General features: G+C 37.2%; 1 protein-coding gene across 11 annotated transcripts in view; it reads right to left on the bottom strand.

Annotated features, from left to right (window-relative positions):
* The window catches only part of SYNRG (synergin gamma), an 84,288-nt gene that overhangs the window by 23,623 nt on the left and 34,650 nt on the right, over nt 1-26,015 (bottom strand). For 6 of the 11 annotated variants that reach the window (XM_046675214.1, XM_046675219.1, XM_046675220.1 and 3 more), the window contains exons 7-15: nt 24,586-24,795; nt 23,318-23,578; nt 22,347-22,424; nt 20,209-20,405; nt 19,329-19,577; nt 17,747-17,880; nt 13,031-13,149; nt 12,777-12,839; nt 8,041-8,988 (exon numbers count right to left, since the gene is read on the bottom strand). In XM_046675214.1, coding sequence (XP_046531170.1) covers nt 8,041-8,988; nt 12,777-12,839; nt 13,031-13,149; nt 17,747-17,880; nt 19,329-19,577; nt 20,209-20,405; nt 22,347-22,424; nt 23,318-23,578; nt 24,586-24,795 — 2,259 coding nt within the window. The remainder of the gene's footprint in view (nt 1-8,040; nt 8,989-12,776; nt 12,840-13,030; nt 13,150-17,746; nt 17,881-19,328; nt 19,578-20,208; nt 20,406-22,346; nt 22,425-23,317; nt 23,579-24,585; nt 24,796-26,015) is intronic. The other 5 variants (XM_046675216.1, XM_046675218.1, XM_046675225.1 and 2 more) reach the window with 4 other exon arrangements.

Here is a 26,015-nt window from a genome sequence, read left to right as displayed (position 1 = left end):
CAACCACAAACATGATTTACAAGGAAAATGCTCAAAAGTTTTGTGATCCAGATTTTCATAACTAAGTCAGTGGGTAAACCAACACTGGGTCATTCTGTCTTTCTTTCACAGCAATACTGCATAATTTATGAGAGTTAAGGGACTCCTGCCATTTCCATACACAGGGTATCCCAAATCTCTCTCTATTTCAACCCTATGAGGAAAAGGGTACCAAATTAATAGTAAAAATGGAAAACCCTCGATTGGTATAAAAAGGCCAACTAGCAAAAAGTAGATAAATTTCACAGAACAACAGTATACTTTTAAGTTCTGTAGGGCAAATGGTACCCCCTTCAAATCCAGCTTATTAAACAGGAGGAAAAAAAAATTCAGGTGAAAAATGCGTAGTTTAGAATGAATAAAACCAGACTGGAGGCAAATGCTTTCTTAGTTTCTGGCTGCAGTGGTTTGCTTTCCCTACTTTAAGGGATCAGAAGGTGCCCTGACTCAAATGAAGTGAAACCCAATCAGGATGATGCAGGTAAACACAAGCCTAGCCTTCAAGGGGCACATTCAGAAGAAGCTCTCGCCATACAGATAGTTCTATTACTAGACTCCACCAGAAAGCTCTTTGGGGCAGCTATACTGTGAACTGCTCCCAGAATCTCATCTACTAAAAGGGGAGCAATTTTCCTGGACACCAAAGATACATTTAATGAAAAGCTGTAGTTCAAACATCACAACCAAGTTGCTATGGTAATTAAAAAAAGACCCTTATGTGTAATTATGCAACAAGAAAAAATAAGGTTTTTTTTAAAAAAAAAAACAGAAATGACTACAATATAATCAGGTAAAAGGCGTGATAAGAATAAGGGATTACCCTAGCTGAAGAGCTTGTAAGTAGTTTTCTAACACTACAAGTCTTCAACAAATCTTCTCATTAAAAATGATAAGCCTAACACTGCGCCTTCTGGAGCAACTTACAGAAATGACCAAATGAAAGACTAAAAACCCACATGAAAGACTTAAAATGAAATATTTTATACTTAAAAAAATAATGAAGAGTAAATTCTACAGGATATACTAAAATCAAGCCTCAAGGTTGATTTTTAAATTTTACTTTTGCTTATTTATTGGCTAGTATAATGTAAAAAAATAACTTAGTAAAGTGCAATTCATTTGAACACATAAGTAGTGAAACTGATATTACATAAGGACTGTGAGGACACTGTATTCCTAAACCTTAGCACTTACAAACAATATAAAAGTAGAGTAGCATTTCCTGGCATGGTGAATATTAAACCATTTTCTAAAAAAAAAATGTGTGATAAATCAATTCACTGAGGGTATGTTAAACCAAGAAAATTCCTCATTTCCCACGTTAACGGTTCCACATTTTCTAAGCAGTCAAATTTTATGTATTATTGTATGATGATCTTAAAAATATTAAAGATTCTGTAAGACTTACAACATAAGTGATGGAAGCCCTGTCTGGAAGAATAATATGGAATAACCCACATTTTATTTTGCAATCACTGAAGTTACTATAGATGGGTTTTCAATTTGATAGCTGAATTCTGAAAATTGCAAGAGAGAAAGGAAAAAGAAAACAGAATAGATGTAATAAAATGAATAGAGAATCGCTACTGTATTTTCAGTTCTATTGGAGAGCTCTTAGGCTGTGCTAGGCTGAACTGCAATTGCACACAGATAATACACCAAATTGTGTGCTTTAATACATGTATTTGTTTGCAACCAGGAATGTCCTATACAAAGGCCAAAGGAATAAACTACACAATCTGCTTTCCAACGTTGATCTCAAATCAAGACATGGATTTCTTGCTTATGCTGGCAAGTAACCCTATCAGTCTTTTCCATAACCTCTATTCAAATCCCTTCTGAACGGATGTTGTACACAAAAACAAGGTACTTCTTGGAACAAAGAATGTGAGCTGCCACTACAGGACACAGTAGGCCATAGGGATTCCCATGGACACTTTCTAAAGCTGTAAGCATATGCCCAAGTGATTAAGAGTTACTGGCTTTTGAGAAAGGGGTTCAAAAAAAGAAGAAAGGAGATATATGTACAAATTCCACTATGCCCTTAGTGTTTCACATAGCAATAAAACTGTTCAGTGGACTAGGGAAGAAATATCTTTTAATTCCCAATACTGATTTAATCCAAACTTCATTTACCAAAGGAAACCATGAAATATTTATACATTTCAACTTCTTTCCACCCCTGGCCCTATTCTACCTTCTGAGATCAGTCATATTCACATTCTCTATTAACTATAAAACCTGGTCTGACTGTGTCCTGTAAGTCTCAAACATGCTCACAGGCGTTGGGGAAGAAAACAGGAATGAAAGTGATCACGGTGTAAGTATGACAGGCTATAAAATGCTGCTGTATAATTGTCTTCCAGTGTTTTCTAATCTGTATAGAAACCTCCCATTCTTCATTTGCACTGACTCATATAAATCTGGGGTTTAAATAATATCCACGCTACGTGCAAGCACCTTCAGGTTTCTGTTTCTGTGTCAGTGCTTTAAGTTCAATAAAGAAAAGTGGCAATCCTGTGCATATTTTAAATCACAGGAGGCTGGAAGGCTGGGGAATGGTGTCAGGAGTCACAGTGGGACTGTTCGTGGTCATCACTAAAAATCTCATCAAGGGGGCCAACCTCGTGGCTGAGTGGTTAAGTTCACGGGCTCCCCTTTGGTGGCCCAGGGTTTCGCTGGTTCAGATCCTGGGCATGGACATGGCACCACTCATCAGGCCATGCTGACGCGGCGTCCCACATGCCACAACTAGAAGGATCCACAACTAAAGATGTACAACTATGTACCGGGGGACTTTGGGAAGAAAAAGGAAAAAAATAAAATCTTAAAAAAAAAAAAATCTCATCAAAAAAACATCAAATGAGTACAGACGGCATTACAATTGGGGCCCTTTGGCCATGCAAGGGAGAGGGCAGCACCCAGGTGACCCTCCTATGCATATGATCCTATCGTACTTTCAAAGCTATTGGGCCAACATTTTCCAGAACAACCAACTTATCAAAAGTATTCAACTGATGGAAAAACGAGGCCAGAAGCAGCTCTTTAAAAATAAAATAATTTGATTCTTTGTGCTATTTTGCGATTCAGCCCAGCTTCTTTGATATTGCCGGGGTCCCCTTCAGGTTCCTTTGCTACTTTTAAAAATCAGCAGGGATTTTAATGTGAACAATAGAGTGATTGTAGAATATAAATACATTTGTCTAATTTCTCAGGCACTGATGTATAAAGTTAAGATCATGGGGCCAGCCTAGTGATGCAGTGGTTAAGTTTGCACGTTCCACTTTGGCGGGCCCGGGTTTGCTGGTTTCGATCCCAGGTGTGGACCTTGTCAAGCCATGCTGTGGCAGGCATCCCCCATATAAAGTAGAGGAAAATGGGCACAGATGTTAGCTCAGGGCCAGTCTTCCTCAGCCAAAAAGAGGAGGATCGGCAGCAGATGTTAGCTCAGGGCTAATCTTCCTCAAAAATAAATAAATAAATAAATAAAAGTTAAGACCTAACCATATCTTATTTTACTTGGCATCGGGGTAAACAAAACATGATATTTTTTGTTTGTTTGAACATATAGCATAGAGTTCTTCAAGTCTTTATTGCAAGTTTATACTACTCTTAAAATTTCCTAAAAAGTAATGTTACTATGGAAACATTAATTGCTCAATTTGTGAATGTGATTATGTTTTACACACAGTTATTTTACACATTACACACATTTTCTGCAGCCTGCTCAGATAAATGCATAAAGGAGTTAAAATAATGCAGTCCTAGAGGGACAACCTAGCATCAGATTATCCCATTGACAAAGGAACTCCTTAGCCAAAGCCACGATAAGACAGGTCTTCTACATGGCACTAGAAAATCCCAAATAAAGGGCAGCTGGTATTAGCACTAGATGCAGGCTACACCAAGATCTTCTTCCAAATTAGTCAGCAGCACACATCATAATCAAAACGTAATATATTTACATAAGGTTTTTGAAACCAAGTGTTACTCAACTTTCTAAAGCAGAATGCTCTGGAAAACATGGTATTTTGAATGGCAGACCTTGCTTTTCTTGGAGTTAATCTAAACTACAATACGCAACTTTTTTCTTTCTCAAATGTCATACTTCAGATACCATGATTTCTCAGGAATCCTATTCAAAATCCTCATCCCCAATGGTTTAATTTCCTTTCTGCCTCAAATTTTAAAAAAGAACAAACAACTAAAGCCTCAAAATATAAGAAAAAAATTAAACCATGGAAACAACCCTTTTTTCCAAGGTTTTTATTGGTCTTGGGTTTCTGATCTGAAAAACAACAGTATTCCCAAGGCTTTTTGCTATTATTATACTCTAAAATGGAAAAAATATTTTCCAAATTTGGCCTACTCTTGTTGCTAACTTTTGTGGGTCTTTTTAGAATTGTTTTCTTAAAAATGAAAATGGCTTAAAGTTTACTTTGTCTGAGATATCCCCTAAAGTTGTTTTAAGAACTTGCTCTAAGGACTAAGTGAAAAAAGACCAAGGGTGGCTTCATAATACATTCTGAAGCTGGAAAGATAACATGCTCTACATTTAGAGGATGGAGTGCCCAACTGCAAACTCAAATCAAATCAATCCTGAAGACTTCCTGGTACTAACACTGAACGCTTTCCATTACAGAGATTATCAATTTAAATTCAGTTTACAGTACTGTGCTCAGAAGTCCATCTCAATACCATTTGATGACTTATTTTAAGTTAAGTTTATAGATATCTAGTTATTAACAGAGGTCCCTCTTTTTCCAAGACTCAACTCTTAGGTCTTCCCCTCACTTCACAGTGTAACTCCTAGTGGAGACAGACTCTACGATGTTTACTGAGCAATAAAATCTACTCAGGCGGGCCAGCCCGGTGGTGCAGCGGTTAAGTTCCCACGTTCCGCTTCGGCGGCCCGGGGTTCACCGGTTCGGATCCCAGGTGCAGACATGGCCATGCTCATCAAGCCATGCTATGGCAGGCGTCCCACATATAAAGTAGAGGAAGATGGGCACGGATGTTAGCTCAGGGCCAGGCTTCCTCAGCAAAAAGAGGAGGATTGTCGGCAGATATTAGCTCAGGGCTAATCTTCCTCAAAAAAAAAAAATAATAATTCTACTCAGTTTCTTCACCAAGAAAGGAGTAAATTTTCTATTACATAAAGTAGTGTAAGGTTTACACTTACTTTTTTAAACATTTATATTTTAATCTAGTACCATGTTAAAAAATTATACCAATGGAATTATAAGGGGAAGAGGCTAAAATGTACCAGTAATTTCTTAGGAAAAAGGCGTTTGAGAAAACGAAATAAACAAAAGGGAAAAACTCTCTCATCACAGGAGACACTAACTGCTTGAAAGTTGACAGGGACCAAGTGTTTCTTTGGTCTAACCATGAAAAAGCACAAATTACACACATCCCCACACTTTCAAAATATGCCAAAGAATTATTTATTAACATAGGACTTACAGATCACAAAAGAGAGTGGTACAGAAGAGCTGGAAAAGAAGTCATCAGAATAAGCATGCAGATCAGTATTTGCAGAGGAATATACCAAAGCAAGTTCGAAAAGGCACATTCACACAGAAAATGTCTAAATTGAAAAAAAGACATCAGAAAAGCAGCCAAAAGAAAATAATAATAAGGCGCTGATTAAAATACAAAGATTTTCAATGTCAAGAAGAGCTACTTTACAGGTAGGCAGGTAGCTACAGAAGTCGTGCTAACCCTTTGAGAGTGTCACAAATGAGGGCAAGCTCTTGCTGCCAACAAAACCAGATGATCTCAATGAGTGCACATCAAGATGCTTCTGTGCCGGCTAGACTAAATTTAGTGAGGGGACAAAAGCGGCCTAGTTGAAATTATACGCAGCAAGGGCTCAAAGGGTTAAATGTAATAATATGCAGAGAAATCAGGCAACGTTATTAGTATTATCTACCTTCCATACAAATAATTATAGCAAGAGTTAAAAGAGACAGTATCCCCTTCAGAGTTAAGTTAGGGTTTCTAAACAAGATTAAGGTCCAGAGACAGCAGTCTACCAGGTTTTCTTCTCTCTTCGTCAGCTCATTTCTTACTTCTCCAACAAGAAGTACCTTTAACCCTCAAACTAAGAGAGCAAAAGATACTGTGGTCACCATGAGGATAAAGGAAAGCCACACTGCACTGAGCAGTCCCTGCCATTTATCCTCGACAATGCATTTCTGCCGCAGGTTTGCCCAACAGTGGAGCTCACAAGCCAGACGGCAACCCCCTTTACCAACCGCTCTAAAGGGATACTGCTCCTTTCCCACAGGTTGACAGACCCACAGGAGGACACAACCTGCTGTTAAGCACATCCTCAAACTGAAGAGACTCAGCTTGAACATGAGATTCCAAGCTGCGAGTGTTCCAAAAATACATAAAAGAAGACGAGCACACAGGATTATCTTAACAGGTCAATCAGAACAAGCTCGGTCAAAACCCAGCCTCCCCTCCCCAAATAACACGGAAAAGAAAGACACCCCAAACCTGGATTAGACTCATCTCATAAAGACATCTAGCTTGGCACTGTGAAAGAATATAGATTCACTTTCAGAAAAATAGTTTCTAATTAGTAACTTCAGAGTCCAAAAGGCTAGTATACATGTTATGAGATTTTTAAATAAAAATCAAATATTGTTGTTCAGAAAACGGAGCACATTGCAACCAACTGCTCTGGCTCAAGTAGCTCATACAAAAAGGAGAAACAAAATGACTCTATTAAACAAACAGCAGCAAAAAAATAGGAAAACATCTGAGGAAAAGTACAAAAAAAGGAAGTAGCCGGGGCATGCGGAGCTCTGCAGACAGCCCACTGCACTTGGAGAACGCCTCAGCAAGTGGCAACGGGGACACGGACAGACTCCGAGAACTAGCTCCTGATTCAGCACCCTGTTTAAGAAGACCTCCAACATTTCAATAGCCAAAGGATGAATGCAAATTTGTTTTCGGACTTACCAACTTGATATACACAAAAGCCGTACCACTTTACAATTTCTGCCTGAATCTGTAAACTTGGAAGTGTCTTACGTGTCCCTCTCTAGTTAGAAGACAACAACAAACCCTTCATATACATAACACATTTTCTAGAGTAATACAGTAATACTGAGATATTTCTTATTAAAGGCCACAAAATAGGTTTATCTTTCTATGTACGTATCAAAGGACAAAACAAAATAAAAACTAGGACACTTAGGAATCTAGTTTTTATGATAGGAAGTTGGACTAGAGAATAAACTGCTACATATAAATCCATACGGAATTTAAAGAGGGCCCCCTCATAACATGTTTTCAAACATTTTACGAGAAAGTTAGTAACTACCTTATTCTACCATTTACAGATTTGCTACAATTTAATACTTCCGGTAAGAGAGTTAACACTGAAAAGCGTACCTGATTCCACCAACAACTCATGCCCTGCTCCTTGCCAAACCCTGGATACAGGACATGCATGTACAAGCTCTTTCCCTCTTCTCTTGCAGGGACGTGGCAAACTGCAGTAAAACTGGCTAGACTTTTCACCTTCTTGGCCTAATAAGAGTCAGTTTCTGTAATCCAAACAAAATACTATACTGGCTACTGCCAAATACACCCAAGAGAAGAAAAAGGAGAGGGAAACGTTGACCTCACTCACAGAAATGGAGGAACAGTACTGACACTGCAAAAGTCTTCATAAAATTTCTGGCAATGTGGGGTTCCTTTAGCAGTGGATTTTTACGTGCCTCCAACACCAGCTTGGTGTTAGATTTCAAAAGTAAAAATATTTCAGCTCTCTAATCTAAGTTCCATAGTATTCATGGTATCCATATATCCAAGTATCCACAGAATCAAATTTAACACTGCTTTAGGGAGACTGGCAACGAAGAGGTTAATTATTAGAAATTCATAAAGGTTAAGAGCCAGAGCCTTACTCCTCTGTAAACTGATACCCAGAGAACCACTTTTGAAATCTACATCACCAGAGCAATCTCACCAATTCCTCACCTGCAGCAGGAGGATGCTGGCCACTAACTGTTGGTAAATCCAAAGAGCTATCAGACATGACATGCTTAAGATCTCCTCCCACATCAGCCAGTTTCATGTCAAACTGAACAGAGAGTGCATCTTCAGAGTCCTCCTTGCCAACGCTGCTGCCACCAATGGAAGGGAGATCCAAGGATTTCACCGAAGCAGAGTCTTCTTTGGTGTGTCTGAAAGCCACTGCTTTCTCTCCCAGGGATTTATCCGAGCTCATGGAAGAAAATTTACTGGAGTGGAAGTCAGCAAAATCATCGTCACTTTTTCCTGAAGGAGTGCTATCTTTCAGTTCTTCAACACCTAGTCCAGATCCTTCCAGAGAAAGTTGTTTGAAGACATCATATTTGGTAGACGCAACAGCTGAGTTTTGTCCACTCTTCACTGTGCTGCTTGAGCTGCTGGTTAGAGGAACAGGACCGGCTTCCTCTTTAAGGGCGTCATATTTGTCATCTGCCTTTTGCTCACATGAAATAGAGCTATTACTGAAAGCCATAAAATCTGCAAAGTCATCCTGCTCCCCAACAGACACTGGACTAGAATATTCCCCAAAAAGGTTGAATTCTCCAAAATCATCAGCTAAACTCGAAGCTTTAGTTGACGCCAGTACTGTCGTGGGTGCAGCAGATCCTGCTGGCTGTGGTCGTGTGGAAACAGATTTGGACGCACTAAATGCAGGTGAAAAAGACAACGGTTTCTCGCTGCTATAACTAACCGAGGAAAACATATCTAGGTCTGCTAAGTTCAGAGGGTTTTTCACGTGTGTTTGCTGTTTCTGTTGGAGAGCTCCTGAGGGGAAGGCTGCTGGAAACGTTTTGTCTTTCGTTGGTGGCTCTAGTGGTGATACACTATCGGCGGTTTTAAAGTCGGTGAAACCATCATCACTTCCTGCAGATCTGAATTCTGCAAAGTTTTCTCCTGAAAGAACACAGTCAAATAAATAAGAATGCTGCGCTGAAAACCACATGACGCACAGCATATAAAACTACAAGCATCTTTTATAGACTTTTCCCTCACTGGCTTGACATTATTTAACCACAGTTTAAACCTTACCAAATGTCCCTTTGGAAACGATGTATTGGTTTCCATATGGAAGGCCAGTGATATGGAAATAAATAAAAATCACACTGAGACAGTCTAACAGCATCATCTTCATTTGCTCATTTTAGTGTATGTCTCCTAGTACCAGATCCTTCAGTTGGCCAAAGTAGTGCTCTCAGGACTTTTTCCCGCTATGGCTCGTAGCCAAGCATACAACACAATAAGACATAGGGGCTGGTGGTTCCTGAGGAGAGGCATGTTAAAACAGTGGCTCTTTAGAGATAAAATGTGTCACACGGTGATCAACCAGGAAAAAAATATCACCAGTACCAATGAAGTATTATGAAGAATCCTGCATCCTGCATTCATGTAGGATGCACAACCCTTTGGTCAACTTGGCACTTGAAGCATACATTAGATACTATGTGGTCTTGCTCAAGTACATGGAGGCATTAATTTGAAGGAACTTTGATGAAAATTTTTGAAAAGGTATCTACTTATTTGCAAAGCATCTTAAAGCAGCATCTCCCCCTACTATCTCCAACAAACAACATGAGGCTCACAGAAAAAAATCTGTGAGTAGTTGGTCTTTTCTTGAAATCATCCATCTCGCTGTACCAATGAACATTTATTGTTATTTATTAAAATTCAAAGGGATCTGAATAAATACCAACTCTATTATTAAAAATTTCAAAAGATGGGATTTAAAGTTTAGTTTATATTGCACTACTCTGAGAATGGTGTTACTGACAGAATTTTTTATTATTATTATTTTTTGGTTAGAGAAAATAGGTACTAATGTATCTCATAAATAATTAAAGACTCAGTTAAGATACTGAAAAAATTTGGACCAATGGTTCTTAATAGGGTTTCTATTCTTTATTATCACAGTGCTGTTATCATTCATAGGTATACGGTTAGAATGTAGATGATTTCAGTTTTCTACTGGTGTCCAAAGATCTTTCTCAAAATCCACTAGGTTATACCAGGTAATGAAAACCAGAGATAAACCAAGTATAAATATAGCTATACCAAAATCACTTATTATTTAAAAATATGAGTGTCATTTCTGGGGAGTTATAACTTAAAATACAAGCTTTAATTTCCTCATCCACTTTTTAAATTCTATTTTTCCCTAAAAATAAGATACAGAAGTATATGAACTATAAAAATGTATTTAAAACCAAAATTTAATTCTTACAATTAAAATAATACAGGCTTTAAATATATTTTGCTTGTAACATGATATATACTTTGATATATCATATAAAAAAAGCACAAAAACAATGGAAGCTGATTCTTCCTCCTAATCGGAGATACTTAATTCACCAGCATAATTAAACGCAGAGAAATTTATTTAATATTAGGGAAATCTTAGAAACAGAGGAACAGCATTCAGAATCCTGTATTTTATGTTTTTGAGACATACCACTCACTAATAAAACTAAAGTCAATTTCACAAACTGACAGGAGAAGCAGTACAAAACTTTAAAAAATCGCCCTAGAATTTTAGGCAAGTATATCACTGATAAGATCTGTATCATTTCTGTAAGTGAAAAGGTAATAAGCAGCCAATTTTGTCACAGCCTCGATTTTTGATGTGCTGCTTTGAAATAGCTGTGAAATTGACACGTTTTGCTTTGTTATTTTTAAAAAGAAATCACCACCGCAAATTAAACTTACTGGTGAATTATAAATGTTTCCATTAGAAATGTAAGCTGGGTAAAGGGTTAAAAAGAAATAAAAATGGGTGCACTTGCAAGTTCAAAAACAAAGGAACTTTTTGGGCAAATACATCAGCTGCAGTCATTGGAAGCTTACATATCAGAAGGCACAGTAAGAATATGACTCCAGGGGTGGCCTTTCAGTTAACTTCCAAATCTTCCTAAGTTCCCCTCTCTAACTGCCACTCTGTAGGCCCTAAGAACATTTCAACAGAGATCACTTTTTGCTAAAACTTCAATAAGAAGTGTCACTTCTCTATACAGAACATTTTCCTCCCCTAATTTATGGTTTAAACTTTAAGGGGAGAAAAAAAGGAAATATTACTAAACTCTGTCATTTAGTAACCTAAGAAATCCACAGCTCTGAACACAATACTATAAGATTCTTCATAAATTCTAAGTTACTAACGTACTTTGATGGAGTCAAGCCAATGCATTTTTATTGACAGTAGAATAAAATATTCTCCTAAAATGAACAAAGTTGGCATCTCTACTTGGAAGGTCTTAGAGTTATAGTTAAGATAGGAATGAAAGCATGTAGGCAAAAATGCCAACAACAACCTGGGATTCTGTTAATAAACTACTGTAAAAGCAGGACTAAGACATATTACATTTTGGTGGCACCAGTGTCTTTCCCAGGAATAACATACATATCATACAATCATTAATAGCATACTACACAAAGAACCCTGACATTAAACCATGCTCTCTACTCCTAACTTGCCTTGGCCCAAGAGGTGATGAATGGATTGCTAGGAGTAAATGACAAGTTGACAAGCCCACAGTTCCTCTGGGTTTTTGTTTTTTTTTCCTTGAGGAAGATTAGCCCTGGGCTAACTACTGCCAATCCTCCTCTTTTTGTTGAGGAAGACTGGCCCTGAGCTAACATCCATGCCCATCTTCCTGTACTTTATATGTGGGACGCCTACCACAGCATGGCTTTTGCCAAGTGGTGCCATGTGCACACCCGGGATCCGAACCGGTGAACCCCGGGCCACCGAGAAGCGGAATGTGCGAATTTAACTGCTGTGCCACCGGGCTGGCCCCTGTGGTTTATCTTCGTACTGCCAGTGCCTAAAACAGGCACTGAGGAAGAAACAGTTATTACATCCTAAAGGCTTGAATGAAACACAAGGAAACATTTCTAGAACCTAAAAGCTGTGAGGGATTGGCTATTTTTAGAAGAGGTGGTTTTCCCTTAGAGATGTTTAAGCAGTACATTTTCTACTTTATCACATTCCAAATTTGAGCATTTAGCCTACAAAGGTAGAATGTGCTACTGTCCCCAGGAAGAAATCCTCATTAGAGTATACAAATTTCATGTGCAGTTAAGCTTTTAAGGACATATTTGATGGATGAACTATCTAAACCCTACACATCAGGTTTATAGTAGGATTTAACCACAAACATCACTTTCTGTCTTTACATATATGGCTCTCAAATTATCATTCTGTATTCCCTTCCACTCTATTTAAGCCCTTCTATCAGAGATGGGAACCACATAGGACACAAACCCCTTGCTTCATCTTATTAAATTATAGCCAATTTTGAAAATCTTGAAGAGTGAAAGACTGGTTGCTGCCTTTTGCAGAGTCCACAGATTGCTTCGCTGCCCACAGTTTAAGCCTTGTTGAACGTTAAAATAACCAGAAGCAATCGCAGCCTTCCATTTGCTACAGGAGTCTAACTTGGCTTCAAGGCTTCCAGTGAATGGGAATGCACTATCTTCAGAGGAAATTGCATCAATTTGGGGTATGCCCTAAATTTCAGAAAATAATTTCCAATAACTGAACCACATATTGCTTCCTTGGAATTTCCAGAGCCACACGCAAACCTCATAGACACAATAAAATAATGCTCAGGAGTGTCACTGAAAGAACCATCAAGTCTCTTTTATTAAAAATTTAAATAATTTATCCATTTAAGGAATCGAGAACTTACCTAAAGATTTACTCTCTGCTGTCTGTTCGAGTTCTCTGAAAGCACTATACTTATCACCAGGCTCTAGGATGAAAAGACAGATACTCAGTTAAGGTTAGGAACCTTGAGAGCACAACTCAAGGTAGTAAGGCAGACCGCACCAACCAAACATCCTCAACATGTGCTATATGCATTTTACATATTTGCCATAGGAGGCCTCCACTGAAAACAAAGATTTACATTCACAGGTTCATGAATTTACAAACTGTTTTTACCTCCAAATGGAACACTATTTTCAGCGGACTTGTCAGCTGAAATTCCTTTAAACACAGCGTATTTATCCATGGAAGCTGATGCTTTAGCTCCTGGAAGTGGCATCAACAAAGAAGGGGCACTAAAAGAGAAAAAGAAATATTTCCTAATGACTAGAGCACTGAATCCTTCCCTTACCATCAAGTTGGAGCTTAGAATTAAAATGGCCAACAGGTACCTAGTTAAAATTCAGGGCTCTCTGCTTTAAAAGTTAGAAACTATATAAATGCCACAAATGACTAAAAATAACATCCTTTTTCTTAAAAAAGTATATTGAAACAATATCCAAGTAATAATTCTTTTCTTGATTATTTGAAGAGGGGTCAGATCCACAATGACCATCTAATCATCTCTTTAAACCATAAAAGCAATCGGAATGGCATTGGAAATAGGTTATTGTAGAATGATGACCTCCTGCCATCTGAACTTACGGTCCATAACACTGCAAAAGTGAACTGCTCCAAATATGCATCCTCGATAACGTAAAGTAAATGATGTTAACCATAATATAAATTATTCTCTAAAATGAGTTCAGAATGCAGAGGTGGAATAGTTAAGATAAAAATCTATTTATGAAATGTTGTTCAAGCCAAGATGTAAATGGTTCTTCTTTTGATCATATTGCATTGCTTACTGGCAGAAGTTCACACATCTGATAAGCAGCAGTAGAGTTAATACAATGTGCATTTTTACAAGGATCACATCAGCGGTTCCAGAAGCTATCTTCGTAGCAAAACAACAATCACTTCAAAATTAGATAAAGATACTTTTGCCTGTGGACACATTTCTTGCTGGATGGAAAAATAATGTAATGAGTAGTATCTGTGTGGGTAATTCTTGGACGGCTTAAACACATACTATAAAAGCAGTGCCTTTTTTTTTTCTTATCAGACCCAGGCAGCTCCCTAGAAGAACAACTTTTACATATGAATGACTACATTCCACCACTAGTTTGTGTCATTCAATACCACACACATAAGTTATATAAATGGATTTCTATTTAATTCTTTGCCCTAGAGCAAAAATCTTTCCACAGTTATTTAAATCTTCTTATCAGTGGCCTACAAGCAAGGTAAAACCCCCAGCTCTTGCACATGCATGCTAATGGGGGTTCACAGCGCTTTAGGACTCAGTGCTGTTAAATGTTATAATTTCACATCACTACCAAACAGCTGCTACATTTTTGATCTCGCCAAATAGGTCATCATCTATATATTATAGGTGGAGTTTTTAAAGTTCCGTAAATAATTAAACTCATTGAACAGAATGGGGCATAGAATAAAGGTAATTAATGTCTTAAAAAAACCACAGAGTTGAAAGATCTATTTGTTTTTCATGACCCACCAACTTTCCTTTAAAGCCTATTGGTAAAATCTACTAAACGTGACATTTAACTGAATATTAGTTTTAAAACTATTTTCAGAATTGGGGGGAAAAGGAGGAGGATCTTCAGGGTAATGAACTACTGCTGATTGTCAACAAAATAAAATTCCATTAAAAAAAAGCTATGACTCAGACTGTAATTTTATGCATATCACAAATGAATAATTCATTTCAGTTCTTTCTCCAAACTTATTATTTAAAAAAAAACTGCAATCACCATGAAAGTGTTTATGCCAGTTATATAAAGTAGTTATCTGTTCCAAACGTGAAAACAGTTATTTCCACTCTTTAATACTAATGAAAGGTACTCAGTGAGAGAGGTATATTGTTTAAGAACCTGCAATCTATTGAAAGATAAGACTTTAGAGAATTTGGCCACCTAAAAAAGTATTTCACTTTTTCTCTAGTGAATCTATTTATGTTTTACAATCACTTCATGAGCTGTGCTCACTCTGCTAAAGACACCCATTTAAAAAGCAAAATACAACAAACCAACTCAAACCCCTATCCCTCAGTCCTTCTTGAACCATTCCATCCTCAGTGCCCACGTCTGCTCTGTTTACTGCTCTAGCCTCCCACGTGCCCGGCACAGGCGAGAATTTTCTGAATGGATAAATGAATGATGCTGCTGTCTTCCACATCCCCTTTCATGCCAGCTCAAGTGCTCTCTCTCCTGTGACTTTGACATCCGTTCAATGCCAAGTCCAACCAATTTCTCAGATACACACTTTTCAGATTCTATAACTCTAAACCCAGAGTACCTCTCATCATCTCACACCAGGATTACCACGGCAGCTGAATTTAACCCCCCACACAGAAGCAAGAATCACTTTCATCATGCCTCTTCTTACTTCTAAAACCCTTTACAGATTACATCACAAATCAGAAGGCATCCTGCACTTGGTGCCGCCCTTAACTAATGTCATTTTTTCACGGACTAACATTACTTCCCGCTCCAGCCTACTTCTACCACCTTACTCGCCTTTTCATCTTCTCCGACAAATAACGCTCGTTTTCTGCTTAAAAATACTGCCCAAAGTCGTCTCACCTAGGCTTAGCTATTCACATTGTGATTTAACAAATATCCTTCTAATGTAAACTCACAGTATGGAATACAGATTATCATAAACTAGGGAATTCATCATACATGCACACACACACATTTAAGGACCAATTCTGAGAGTTTTATCAGGTAATACAAATAGCCAGATAAAACTAAGCTTCTTTAGATCAGGAGCTGTGTTTTTTGCTTCTGTACGTCTAGTGCCTACCCCAAGGTCTGGCATATAGCAGATGCTAAATAAAGGTTTCTGAATAAATAAACAATGAGCGTGGATTCTTAGACATGAGCAAAATATTTTCATGCTAGGAAAGCTATGGAAGTAGTCAAGTCAGAACTAAAAAAGAAAAATCTGCAAAGCATGGCTGTCTATGAAAGTAAACTATTATGTGGAGATAATGCCACACAAAATTGCTAACACCCCATATAGCTCAGGTCTCAACACCATCTTAAAACTTTCTATGCCCAAATTTTAATTTCATATACTGAGAGAGTTCTTCCCCAGAGGATGAATCACCAATTTGATAGATTCGGTTTACAACCTTCCTACTACAATATATTTATCCAACAAACTTTTATTACTTATGTATCTTGGGCTAAGTACTACATTTATAGACATGAAAGACCGTCTTCAGGTACTTACAGCCAAGTGACGGAAACAGTCAGGTAAACCAGTAATTATAATCAGGGCACACACTCATGAGGTACCACGGCAGTAGAAAGGCAGAGGCCCTTAACTTGGAGGTGGGGCTGGTGGAGAGGGGTTAATAAAAACTTCCTATACTAAACCAATTTCGGAAACGGAACTAGACATAACATAGAGAGATTTTCAGATTGAAGAAAACAGAATGTAAGAGGCCAGAAGCTTGAAAGAGCAAAGTCAGTTTGGAGTCATTTTGGCATGGACAGAGCATAAGCTGTGAGGAAAGGGCAACAGTCAAGAGAGCAGGGAGGAGCGAGATCACACACGGCCTTTCTCCACGCCAAGCAGAGCCGACAGCTGATGGTGGTAAAGGAGAGAGGAGGGAGCCAAAAATAAATAACGTGTTTCTGACGTGTTGACTGGCTATGCTGATAAGATTCACCAAGGAAGGGAATGATGATTAAGAAATTTTTATTTAGCTTTGAGAGGAAAACAAATAATTTAATTTCACTCAGGTAATCTGAAATGCCTTGGGTTGTTCTGATATGTTCTAGATAGCAAAATATAAATTTTGTTAAAAAAAAGAGATCTGAGAAAGAAATATTACTATGTGTCCATCTGGTTAATAATATGTGTGCTGGTGTAGCGGGCTTGGGAAATCCCAGAACTTTACGGTCACACTCCTCGTATTTTTCTTCTGCGTGTCATTTACATGCGTTTGAAGTATTCTTAAAATCAGGAGAATAATTCTTTCTCTAATTTGTAATTCTCTATAATGCCTCTGCCTTAGTTCTTGTTATAGCGTATGTGCACGAAGTGTTGACTAAGAGAGAATCCATGGGTTAAAATGGAAAAGATGAAAGAAATTACACAAATAGGAACATAAGAGAAATGGAATATGTATCCTGACAAAAACAACTTCTGAAAAGAACCAAAGACATTCATATTGCTTACTCAAAGTTTTCTGTGGAAGAAGTATCTAAACACTTTAAAGAAATGATGGAAAGGTGTTGACAATACACTGAGTCAGTTTACTGTACCTAAAAGTTAAGATAGTACAGGAAACATTAGAGAAATGTTTATGCAACTATCTCTGTGAACAAACAGAAATCTGAAGGCCTAAAAGCCAGTGATCTCAACTTAAACATAAGAAAGACATGAATAAATAATCAAATTTAGATTTCTGAGTTATGATTTCTGTGGAAAATCAATAGGACATTCTATTGCAAAAGTATCAAATGATGCGTCCTGCCTAAAAAAGCTTTTTCAACAGTTGAAGATCTGGATGTAATACAAGAATATGAAGTCATCACTACACAGGTGCACTTTGCTGTAACGAATCAAGTTTAGCACAGGCAAAAAAAAAATACTGGCAAGCAGGTGTGTACTGGGAGGAAACGGTAGGAACTGAAGTTTAAGGTGGACAAAGGGGAGAGAAGTTTGAAGAGTAAAATTAAGAATAAAGATGAAATAATCAAGCAAAGCATGAGAGTAAGGAATCTGAATTCTCTTACTTATCCCGAGGCTTCTCATTGTGGATACCTCTTTCTCAATTACTACATACAATGTTAATTATATTCAGTTCTTTTCTACCTGGTTCCTTGCTGGGAACTACTTGTTTTTGAAGAAGCAGGCAACTCTTGGAAATCAGAGAATGAGTCATCCAGGGTTCCTGACTTAGAAGCATCTTGAAAATCCTGGAAATCATCATCTTCTGGTTTTACCACCTAGGTTTACAGAGGACATTTAAATAGAAAGCATCAAACTGATAAAAATAGTAAATAACAAGTCTCCAATTGTCAACCTCAAAGACTACATTGTAAATCTCCTCCTTTAGGTATGACTACCTAATTTTAGAAGCGAACCCTTTAGATATAACAACAACTGAAGTGCCTAAGGTGGGAATCTTGTCTTGTATTTTTAGATACTCTCTTGCACAAATAGTAAAAAATTGGTTTTAAAGAGCTAATCTATACAATTGTTTCTTAAAAAGATTGGCACCTGAGCTAACATCTATTGCCAATCTTTTTTTATTTTTTCCTTCCCAAAGCCCCCAGTACATAGTTGTATATCCTAGTTGTAGGTCCTTCTGGCTCTGCTATGTGGGACGCTGCCTCAGCGTGGCTTGAGGTGCAGTGTGCCAGGTGTGTGGTTAGAATCCGAACTGGCAAAACCCTGGGCCGCCAAAGCAGAGTGCGCAAACTTAACCACTTGGCCACAGGGACGGCTCCTAATCTACAGAACTTTTAAACAGCTGAATCACATTTAATAGATTACTGAGAAACTGCCATCGTTAAAAAACACTTTATATATGTTTGTAAATTACAAAAGTGATACCAGCTTGTAATATACAATCTATCACATACCCGTATAAACAGTGAACACTGACTCCTCCTCCCAAGCTCTAGAAGTGAGTGCTGTTAACAGTTCATTTGTTTTACAGAAAAATGAGCTTACACTATATTGTTTTGCACTTTAAAAAATATAATTATATAACACAGATATCTTTTCCATGCAGTACATGTAGATCTATCTTATTCATTTTAATGATCAAATAGTTTACCGCTGTACGGATGAACCAAAATTTATTTAAACTTTCTTCTTCTGATGGACATACAGCTATTTCTAATCTTTTACTCTAACAAACGATGCTACAACAAATACCCTTGTATATCTTTGCTAACTTGAGTTACTATTTCTGTGGGAGAGATTCCTGGTCGTGCCTGCTAGGTCAGAAGATACAGACATTTAGAATTTTGACAGCTATTGTCAAACCTGCCTTAAGTCTGTACAATAAAACCTGGTTCCCTACATTTTCACTGATATTACATATTATACGTTTTAAAAAATTTTGCTAATATGAGAAGTGAAAAATAAACTGAAGCATTTTAATTCCAGGTTTAGCAGCTTCCTCAAAAGACACAGCCTAAGAATTTAATTAACTTTATTAAGCTTGATGTTTAAACTGTACGTACTATAAAGAAGTATAAACTTTTAGCCAAAATTCAAATACCTTAAGGCTTAAGAAATTTTTTCATGTTTTTTAAATAACAAAAAATTAAATATTGTATTGTTTTAATAATGTTTAATCTGGCAACCTGTGTAACCCTGGAAAAAAAGTTGCCCAGATGCCCTTTCAGGGATTATTTAGAATATGCACAGCTACTCCATTTACCTGATTTGCAGGGTAAGTTGGCATGAAGCCACTGGAAGCCTGGGCTGCAGCTCCCCCCACTGGTCCAACGAGGGTAATGCCCATGACTGGCTGTCCGAGGTTGAGGGGCATGGAGCCTGCAGGGCCAGAAGGCATCCCAGTCGGCTGACTCACCGTGGTAGGCAAAGTCATAGGAAAGCCACTTAAAGTTGGAACAGGAGCCGCTGGGAACTGGTTTAAAGCATCAGGACTGATGGCAGGAACACCCCTCTACACAGAAGGGGAGGAACATGGAAACACTTTAGGGGATTGCAAACTACACACACTCTAAATCTGGCAAAGAGAAACTAAAGGTAAAATCTGTAGCCCTGGTATGTTTCCACTCCGACTCTCCCAAAACTCACGAATTTGATACAAGAAAATAAATTACAAGGTTAAGGTAAACCTAATGTTTAGCAAAGAAATGGCCAACAGATCAATTCTGACATTTTCACTCTGCAACAAGTTTGGTTAATTCACTATAATCAAATCATTTAAAATGATTTCGTAATATGAAAAAAATTGCAACCAGCCCAAGAATACTTTATCTCTATCTAAAGAATTTTAAAACAAGGATTTCAAAGAACAGAGAGAGTAATTTAATCTATTATTGACTAACTTTCAAGTTCAGATGGGATACATTTAGGCCAGAGATTGTTAATATAGTAAACAATCTTTAAACAAAGGAATATTTTGTTAATATGCACATCATATAAATTGTTCATTTTTGAAGTACTGTATCCTGAAAATAATCTAAATTTTAATGTACAAGGAGTTCTACAAGGTTGTAATAAAAAAAGACTCACATTCTTTCAATGTCTATTGAAAAGTTATTTGATCCAACTTAAGAAACAACGTCTACCTGTGTCACTGCTATCATGGCGAGAACGGTGTAAAGTTCCTCTTTAGTAAGTTTGCCAGGTGTAGTTCGATTAGCTAAGGCCCATATCTGTCCAAGAGTTTCCCTGGGAAGTCCAGATGACATCAGAATGGGATAAAGTTTAGCAGTATCTATTCCAGTTGGAGTCATTGTGGTTTCTAAAATTTTCTTATAGGCATCTATTAAAGGAAAGACCAGGTTACAAACGTAAACGTACTACAAGTGACTGATCTTCTTTGTTGTCATTGTTGTTTACAGAAGAATAACCTTAAATTAAACTGCTTTAATAGAACTGAAGCCATGTTACGGTGTGGACTTCTGTTAAGATATACAAGTGAAAATATCCAGCAGACAATTAGGGTCCGGAACTTAGAAGAGAGGTTGGAGCTTGGTCCTAAAGATAAAGATTTGGGGCTAACGGCATGAGAAAGTCACATAATTCAGTAGAAGACAGTAACAACAATTAAGATGGAGGTGGTGTAAGCAGACGCTTTGGACTTGAAAGGAGAAGCTGTAGAGTAATGACAGTGGGAACAGTTTGAAAATAGCCGTGGGAAGCAAAAACTATACCAACACCACCTTACACCCGCCCCAATGAATTAGAGGCTGTGAAAGAAAATATCATTGGGTAAGGTGCTATGGGAATAAAACCCGCAGAGAAAGACACAGTTTCACTTAAGGTGAGAACGTAGAATAAATGTCTGAAAAGAGGAAAGGACTGTTGGAGAGTGTTTTGCAATAAAATGGGGTTTCCAAAGGACAAGATGGGAAAGCCTGTTAGAGTTGCCATATAAAATATCGGATGTCAAGACTGCATGAGACATACTTATACCAAACAGTTGTTTGCTGTTTATCTGAAATTCAAATTTAACTGGATGCTCTGTAGGCTTATTTGCTAAATCTGGAAACTGTAGTTACAGGAATTTTGGGGAAAGAAAATGGACAGGGTTCATAAGGGAGACAGAGAAAAATGTTTAAAGCAAATTTTATATCTAGGATTTAAATATGGATTACAGATTAGTAGGCTGGCCATAAGAACATATACTATGGCTAGGAAATTATGTATGCATGTATGTTTGGAAGGAGGGGAGAGAAAGAAATATAAGCTGACAGAAAATGGACGCAACTTCAAAAATATACCAAGACCTAGATTTTGTTTGTTTGGCTTGAAGACAAAGAGGAAGAAGAAAAGATGCAAACTATCTAACGGGTAGCTGGAAGAAAATCTATTATTTTTATAGACAACTGAAGTCCCATATGGTTTTGGGAAATTAGCCTTTCAATTAGTGATTATGTGATTATGATGTAAAGTAAGACATTACTGCTTTCTTCCAAAAAGAAGTTCAGCTACAGGAATCTTCCATGAGTTTTACTTAATCAAGTGTAGAACAACTTTAGTTTATGACCAATCTAGAAAACTAAAGATCTGATGAAAGTTACTTTTGGTTTTCAAGGGGTTGGCAAAGTAGAGTAAACTGAACAAGTTACAATATATTAAGATTGATTAATATACGCTGCTATAATAGTCATTATTCTATGCACCATGGCTCAAATAGACTATTTCCTTGAATCAGTTGAATACTATCACAAAATGTGCACCTTAGTAATTTTTTTTTGGCTCAGCAGTAATAAGATAGATAAAGAAAAAAGTAAACACAAGCTTCCAACATAGAAAAAGATGCCACTTGGTCTTTTACTTCATGTAACAGCACATGGCAAGTCATAGGAATATTTTTTAAAAATATAAGCTAATCACCAAGAGTTCAAAAAACTAAACATATTAGTATATTCTTGCTAAGTTAATAATAATCTATGAAATAAGTATTTGATAATGTCTTTTAAAGCATGATAAGTCTAAGAAAAGTGCTTAGAAATCAAAGTATACGATGGTCAATAAAACATGAAAGCAAAACATTCTCCTGCATTTATAAAGTTATTCATATATGAGGCATCTTAAGAAACACTAGATTTAATTTTCTGTACTCTTTTAGAAAAAATAAACAAGAAAAAAGTTACCTTCTGCATATTTTATAACCACAGTAGTAAATATTTACAACTACATTTACAACATTTAAAGCAAAACATCCAAATGGGAATCCTAGACAAAGAAGCTTTTTTACCTGGAACCAAACTCTCATTGTAAATCCAAGGAGGCATTCTGGGCTGAACAGGATCCTGTGAGGGAAACACTCCCACACCTAAAAGATAAGGAACATTATCTAATATACATAAGGGGCTATGCAGAAGATGGGCAAGTCACAGTGAGTCATGGCTTTTTATAAAAGCATTGGCTGGAGACACTAAAAAAAAAGTCACCAATACAACTAAAATATTTGGTTACTAAACAACTTTTATACATCAACTATGTCTTAAAGACTAAACTAAAAAAAATGAGACGTGCCAAATCAGTATTCTGAATCACAGGAGACTCGCACTATTTCACATGCATTAGAAACCAACGGGAAAACACGATAGATGGTGGTTTAAAACCATCGACGTAAAAAACTGTAACTGCCCTAGCTCTACCTGTGGCTCTTAATAATGTTTCTTTGCAAAGTCTCATTTTTTTTTTTTACCTGAAAACAACACTGCTGCCTTAGATGGAAGGGATTTAAAAAAAGAATTTTGCAGTAAAATATCATCCAAAAGTTTGCCTCCTGGGCTGTCACATTCTAATTCATCTCTCCAAGCTGAGTTTATAAAAATTTGGATGTTTTAGGCAGCAGTGTGAATGATTTGTCTCGGAGAAGCAAAACAATCCTCTCATTGGTGACTTTTCCAGTAAAATTTTAACTTTCCAACCTTTACGGAAGAACAGGAAGTATAAGAGGAAAAAAAAGAGGTTTCATAAAATAAAAGGAAAAGAAATTTTAAATCAGGAATGATTCTGATTAAAAAGTGGTTATCAAATTTTTTTAAAAAGGAATAACAGCGTGTTGAAAGAATTCAGAGCAAAATTGTAGGGTTAATTGGAGAAAGGAATGCATTAAAAATTCTTTAAGCAAAATTTCGATTAGCAAAATCAAGCAGCATTCATTTTAAGAGTAATGCTTAAGGTGTTAGCAATTGAGCGATATTTGGTTAAACGAACTTTTTGCTGAGTATTTCATGAGCTCACCACTCTCTTCAATGGACAGGTTTTGGTCTGAAGTCTTTTCTGCCTCGGCAGTAGTGGTACCACTTACACGTCCATCTACAGCACCCCCGTTATTAGCCGTTAAACTGGGATGGTTCTTACTGGAACCTGGGCCTAGGGTTTTGTGCCCAACTTCAGAAGTATTTAATTTAATTTGTTTCTGCTCAGATGTACTTATATCACAAGATACTAGGAACATCTCCTCCAAGGAAGGGCCTAAACAAATAGCATGAAGGATTATTTGTATATAACCACAAATTTCTGATTTTTTTCAATCATTCATTTCCACCCCCAGGTTCTAAAGGGAAGGCCCTGCCACACATAATGTAAATTTTGAAATAATTCAATCACTACACATTTGTATAGAACTTGAGAGACTAGAGATTTTAGAGAACTTAAACACTGTTATCTACCGTAATTCTCAAGACTTCTATGAGGTATTAGGTAGAATGGTATAGTGGGAGGAGTACTACCTTTGATATCTGGCGTCCTACATAAGACGCGGACACATCCACTAACGACTGGGGAGACCCTTGGCCAGTATCATCAGCTCTGGGTCTGTTTCTATGTCTGTCAACTGAGAAAGTCTGAGTAAGAACCTGTCTGCTAAGATTGCTCTCAGCACTGCTCTGTCTCAAGACAGAGTGTTAGCTGCCTCCTCCCCCCATTATTTCACAAGCGATAGAAACCTGAGGCACAGAACTGTTTAAAGGTTTGTCCAAGGACAAACTGGCAGTAAACGGAGAACCTGGGCTTCTGAGCCCCAAGTGCTCCATCACTGACCCAGAGAGAGCACCTTCTAAAGCAGCTTTCCTGCCTCATTACTCTGAAGAAAATGGTAATGGTGATTTTCCCAAACAAGAGGAAGCTCCTGAAGAAATCAGTTTGTTTTTAAAGTTCTAAGGTGGTTTAAATAGCTCCTAATTTAGGAGCAAACGTTTTAAATCACTTTTCAGAAATGTGAGGCCTCCAGAATTTAAAAATCTAGATTCTTGTTTTGGTGAATTTTAATAGTACTCAGATATTCAGGTACATATTTCTTTGCAAACATCACTGTGTTACTCTACTTCTATAAGAAACATAAATTACCCTAGATTATCTTCAGAATACTTTCATTAAGAATCTAGGAGTTACGTGCTTTACATTGTACAAGGCTGAAGCAGTAGAGAAATAAGGAATTTGCCCAAGGATACCATGTAAGGCAAAAGACACTAGAATCAAACCTGGAGGGAGAGCCTGTGCTCCAGCCTTCTGTACATGCAACTGGCCAAGTGGGGTGGTGGGATGGAAAGACTGAAAAGCCTGGGAAGTGGAAGAAGGCCCACATGTGGGAGGTTCAACAGGCCCCTGCATAAAGTCACTGAATTCTTCTTCATCAAGAAAGGCAGGTGATGGGGAGACAGTTTTAGCAGAATGAGATGATGTGGGATAATCTGCAAAATGGAAAATGGCAATGAAACACACAGAAATGAAAATCAACAGGGAAAAAGAAATCAAGAGCTAGTACAATTCCAAAAGAATATACCGAAGCATGAATAGTGGAGGTGAACAGGAAATGACATGAAACCACAGTCAAGGGAATTATTATACAATGGGTGCAAAACACTTTGATGTCTATTCACACACGTTTATTTTTTTGTCTTTTTAAAAAGAGGTTTTATAGCTATTTTGCATTTGGTTCAAAAACAGAAAAATGTAAAACTCAAATTTTCTTTCCTTCTTTTATTAGGTTAGCACTATTTTTTTCCCTGAGACCACTAATAATTTACATCAAGGAGGTGATTACTTTTGAAATCCAAGTGATTTGTTCATCTGGATAATATTCTCTCAAACCAACATAAACCAGAAATAAGAAAACCTGCCTATATGCTGCTGAATACATTTTGGACAGATACATACTCTGATGATCAAATCTCCTTATACTAGTAAGAACCAGTGCATGATACTTGCAATTTTTGATGTATCATGCCTAATCCATACACTTTGCATAGTTCACATTTCAGTAAAGTTACCATATGAGGAAGGAAAATTACAAAAGACAACAAGAACATTAAACACATTACCACAGCAATATCTTCTTGTGAAAAGCATCAAAACTGGGACACCACAAGGCATTAAGTCAAACAACTCAGTAGTCAGTTTAAAAAAGTAAACTTTGACTGAGGACTATGTTTAAAAGATCTTTGGCTCTAAAGGATTTATAAACATCACGGTGGCTTTTTACTGTTAAAAATGAGATTCACTTATGGAATAACCCTTCCCTACAGGAGCCACATTTAACACTAGTCTCACTAACCACATATTATTGTTGCTTCTTCACATTTTTAAGTACTTTGAATCGCTTTAACATTTACTAACGTCTAATGTCACAAGGAGCAGTCTTTTTAAAAAAAGGCTCTCATCTGAAAAATGGGGACACTATATGCTTCTCTTCTGGATCTGTGAAATAAAACTTGGAAACATTGAAAGTTTTATGAAAGATGCAAAATGAATATGCAAAATTATTGCCTTAAATTTGTCTAAAAGAGAAAAAAGCCATACCATAATGAATTCCAACCCTCCCAATAATGTAGTGAGTGTGTGGATTTGCGTTCTCAATTTGGGTTCTCAGATCAGTACTGGTAGAAAATAGCAGTAACAGAAAACTGAGAGC

This window comes from Equus quagga, chromosome 11 (assembly GCF_021613505.1).
Source record: "Equus quagga isolate Etosha38 chromosome 11, UCLA_HA_Equagga_1.0, whole genome shotgun sequence".
Taxonomy (NCBI): Eukaryota; Metazoa; Chordata; class Mammalia; order Perissodactyla; family Equidae; genus Equus; species Equus quagga.
The sequence above is the reverse complement of the archived record's forward strand: the minus strand, read 5'-3'. Positions and strand labels throughout refer to the sequence as shown.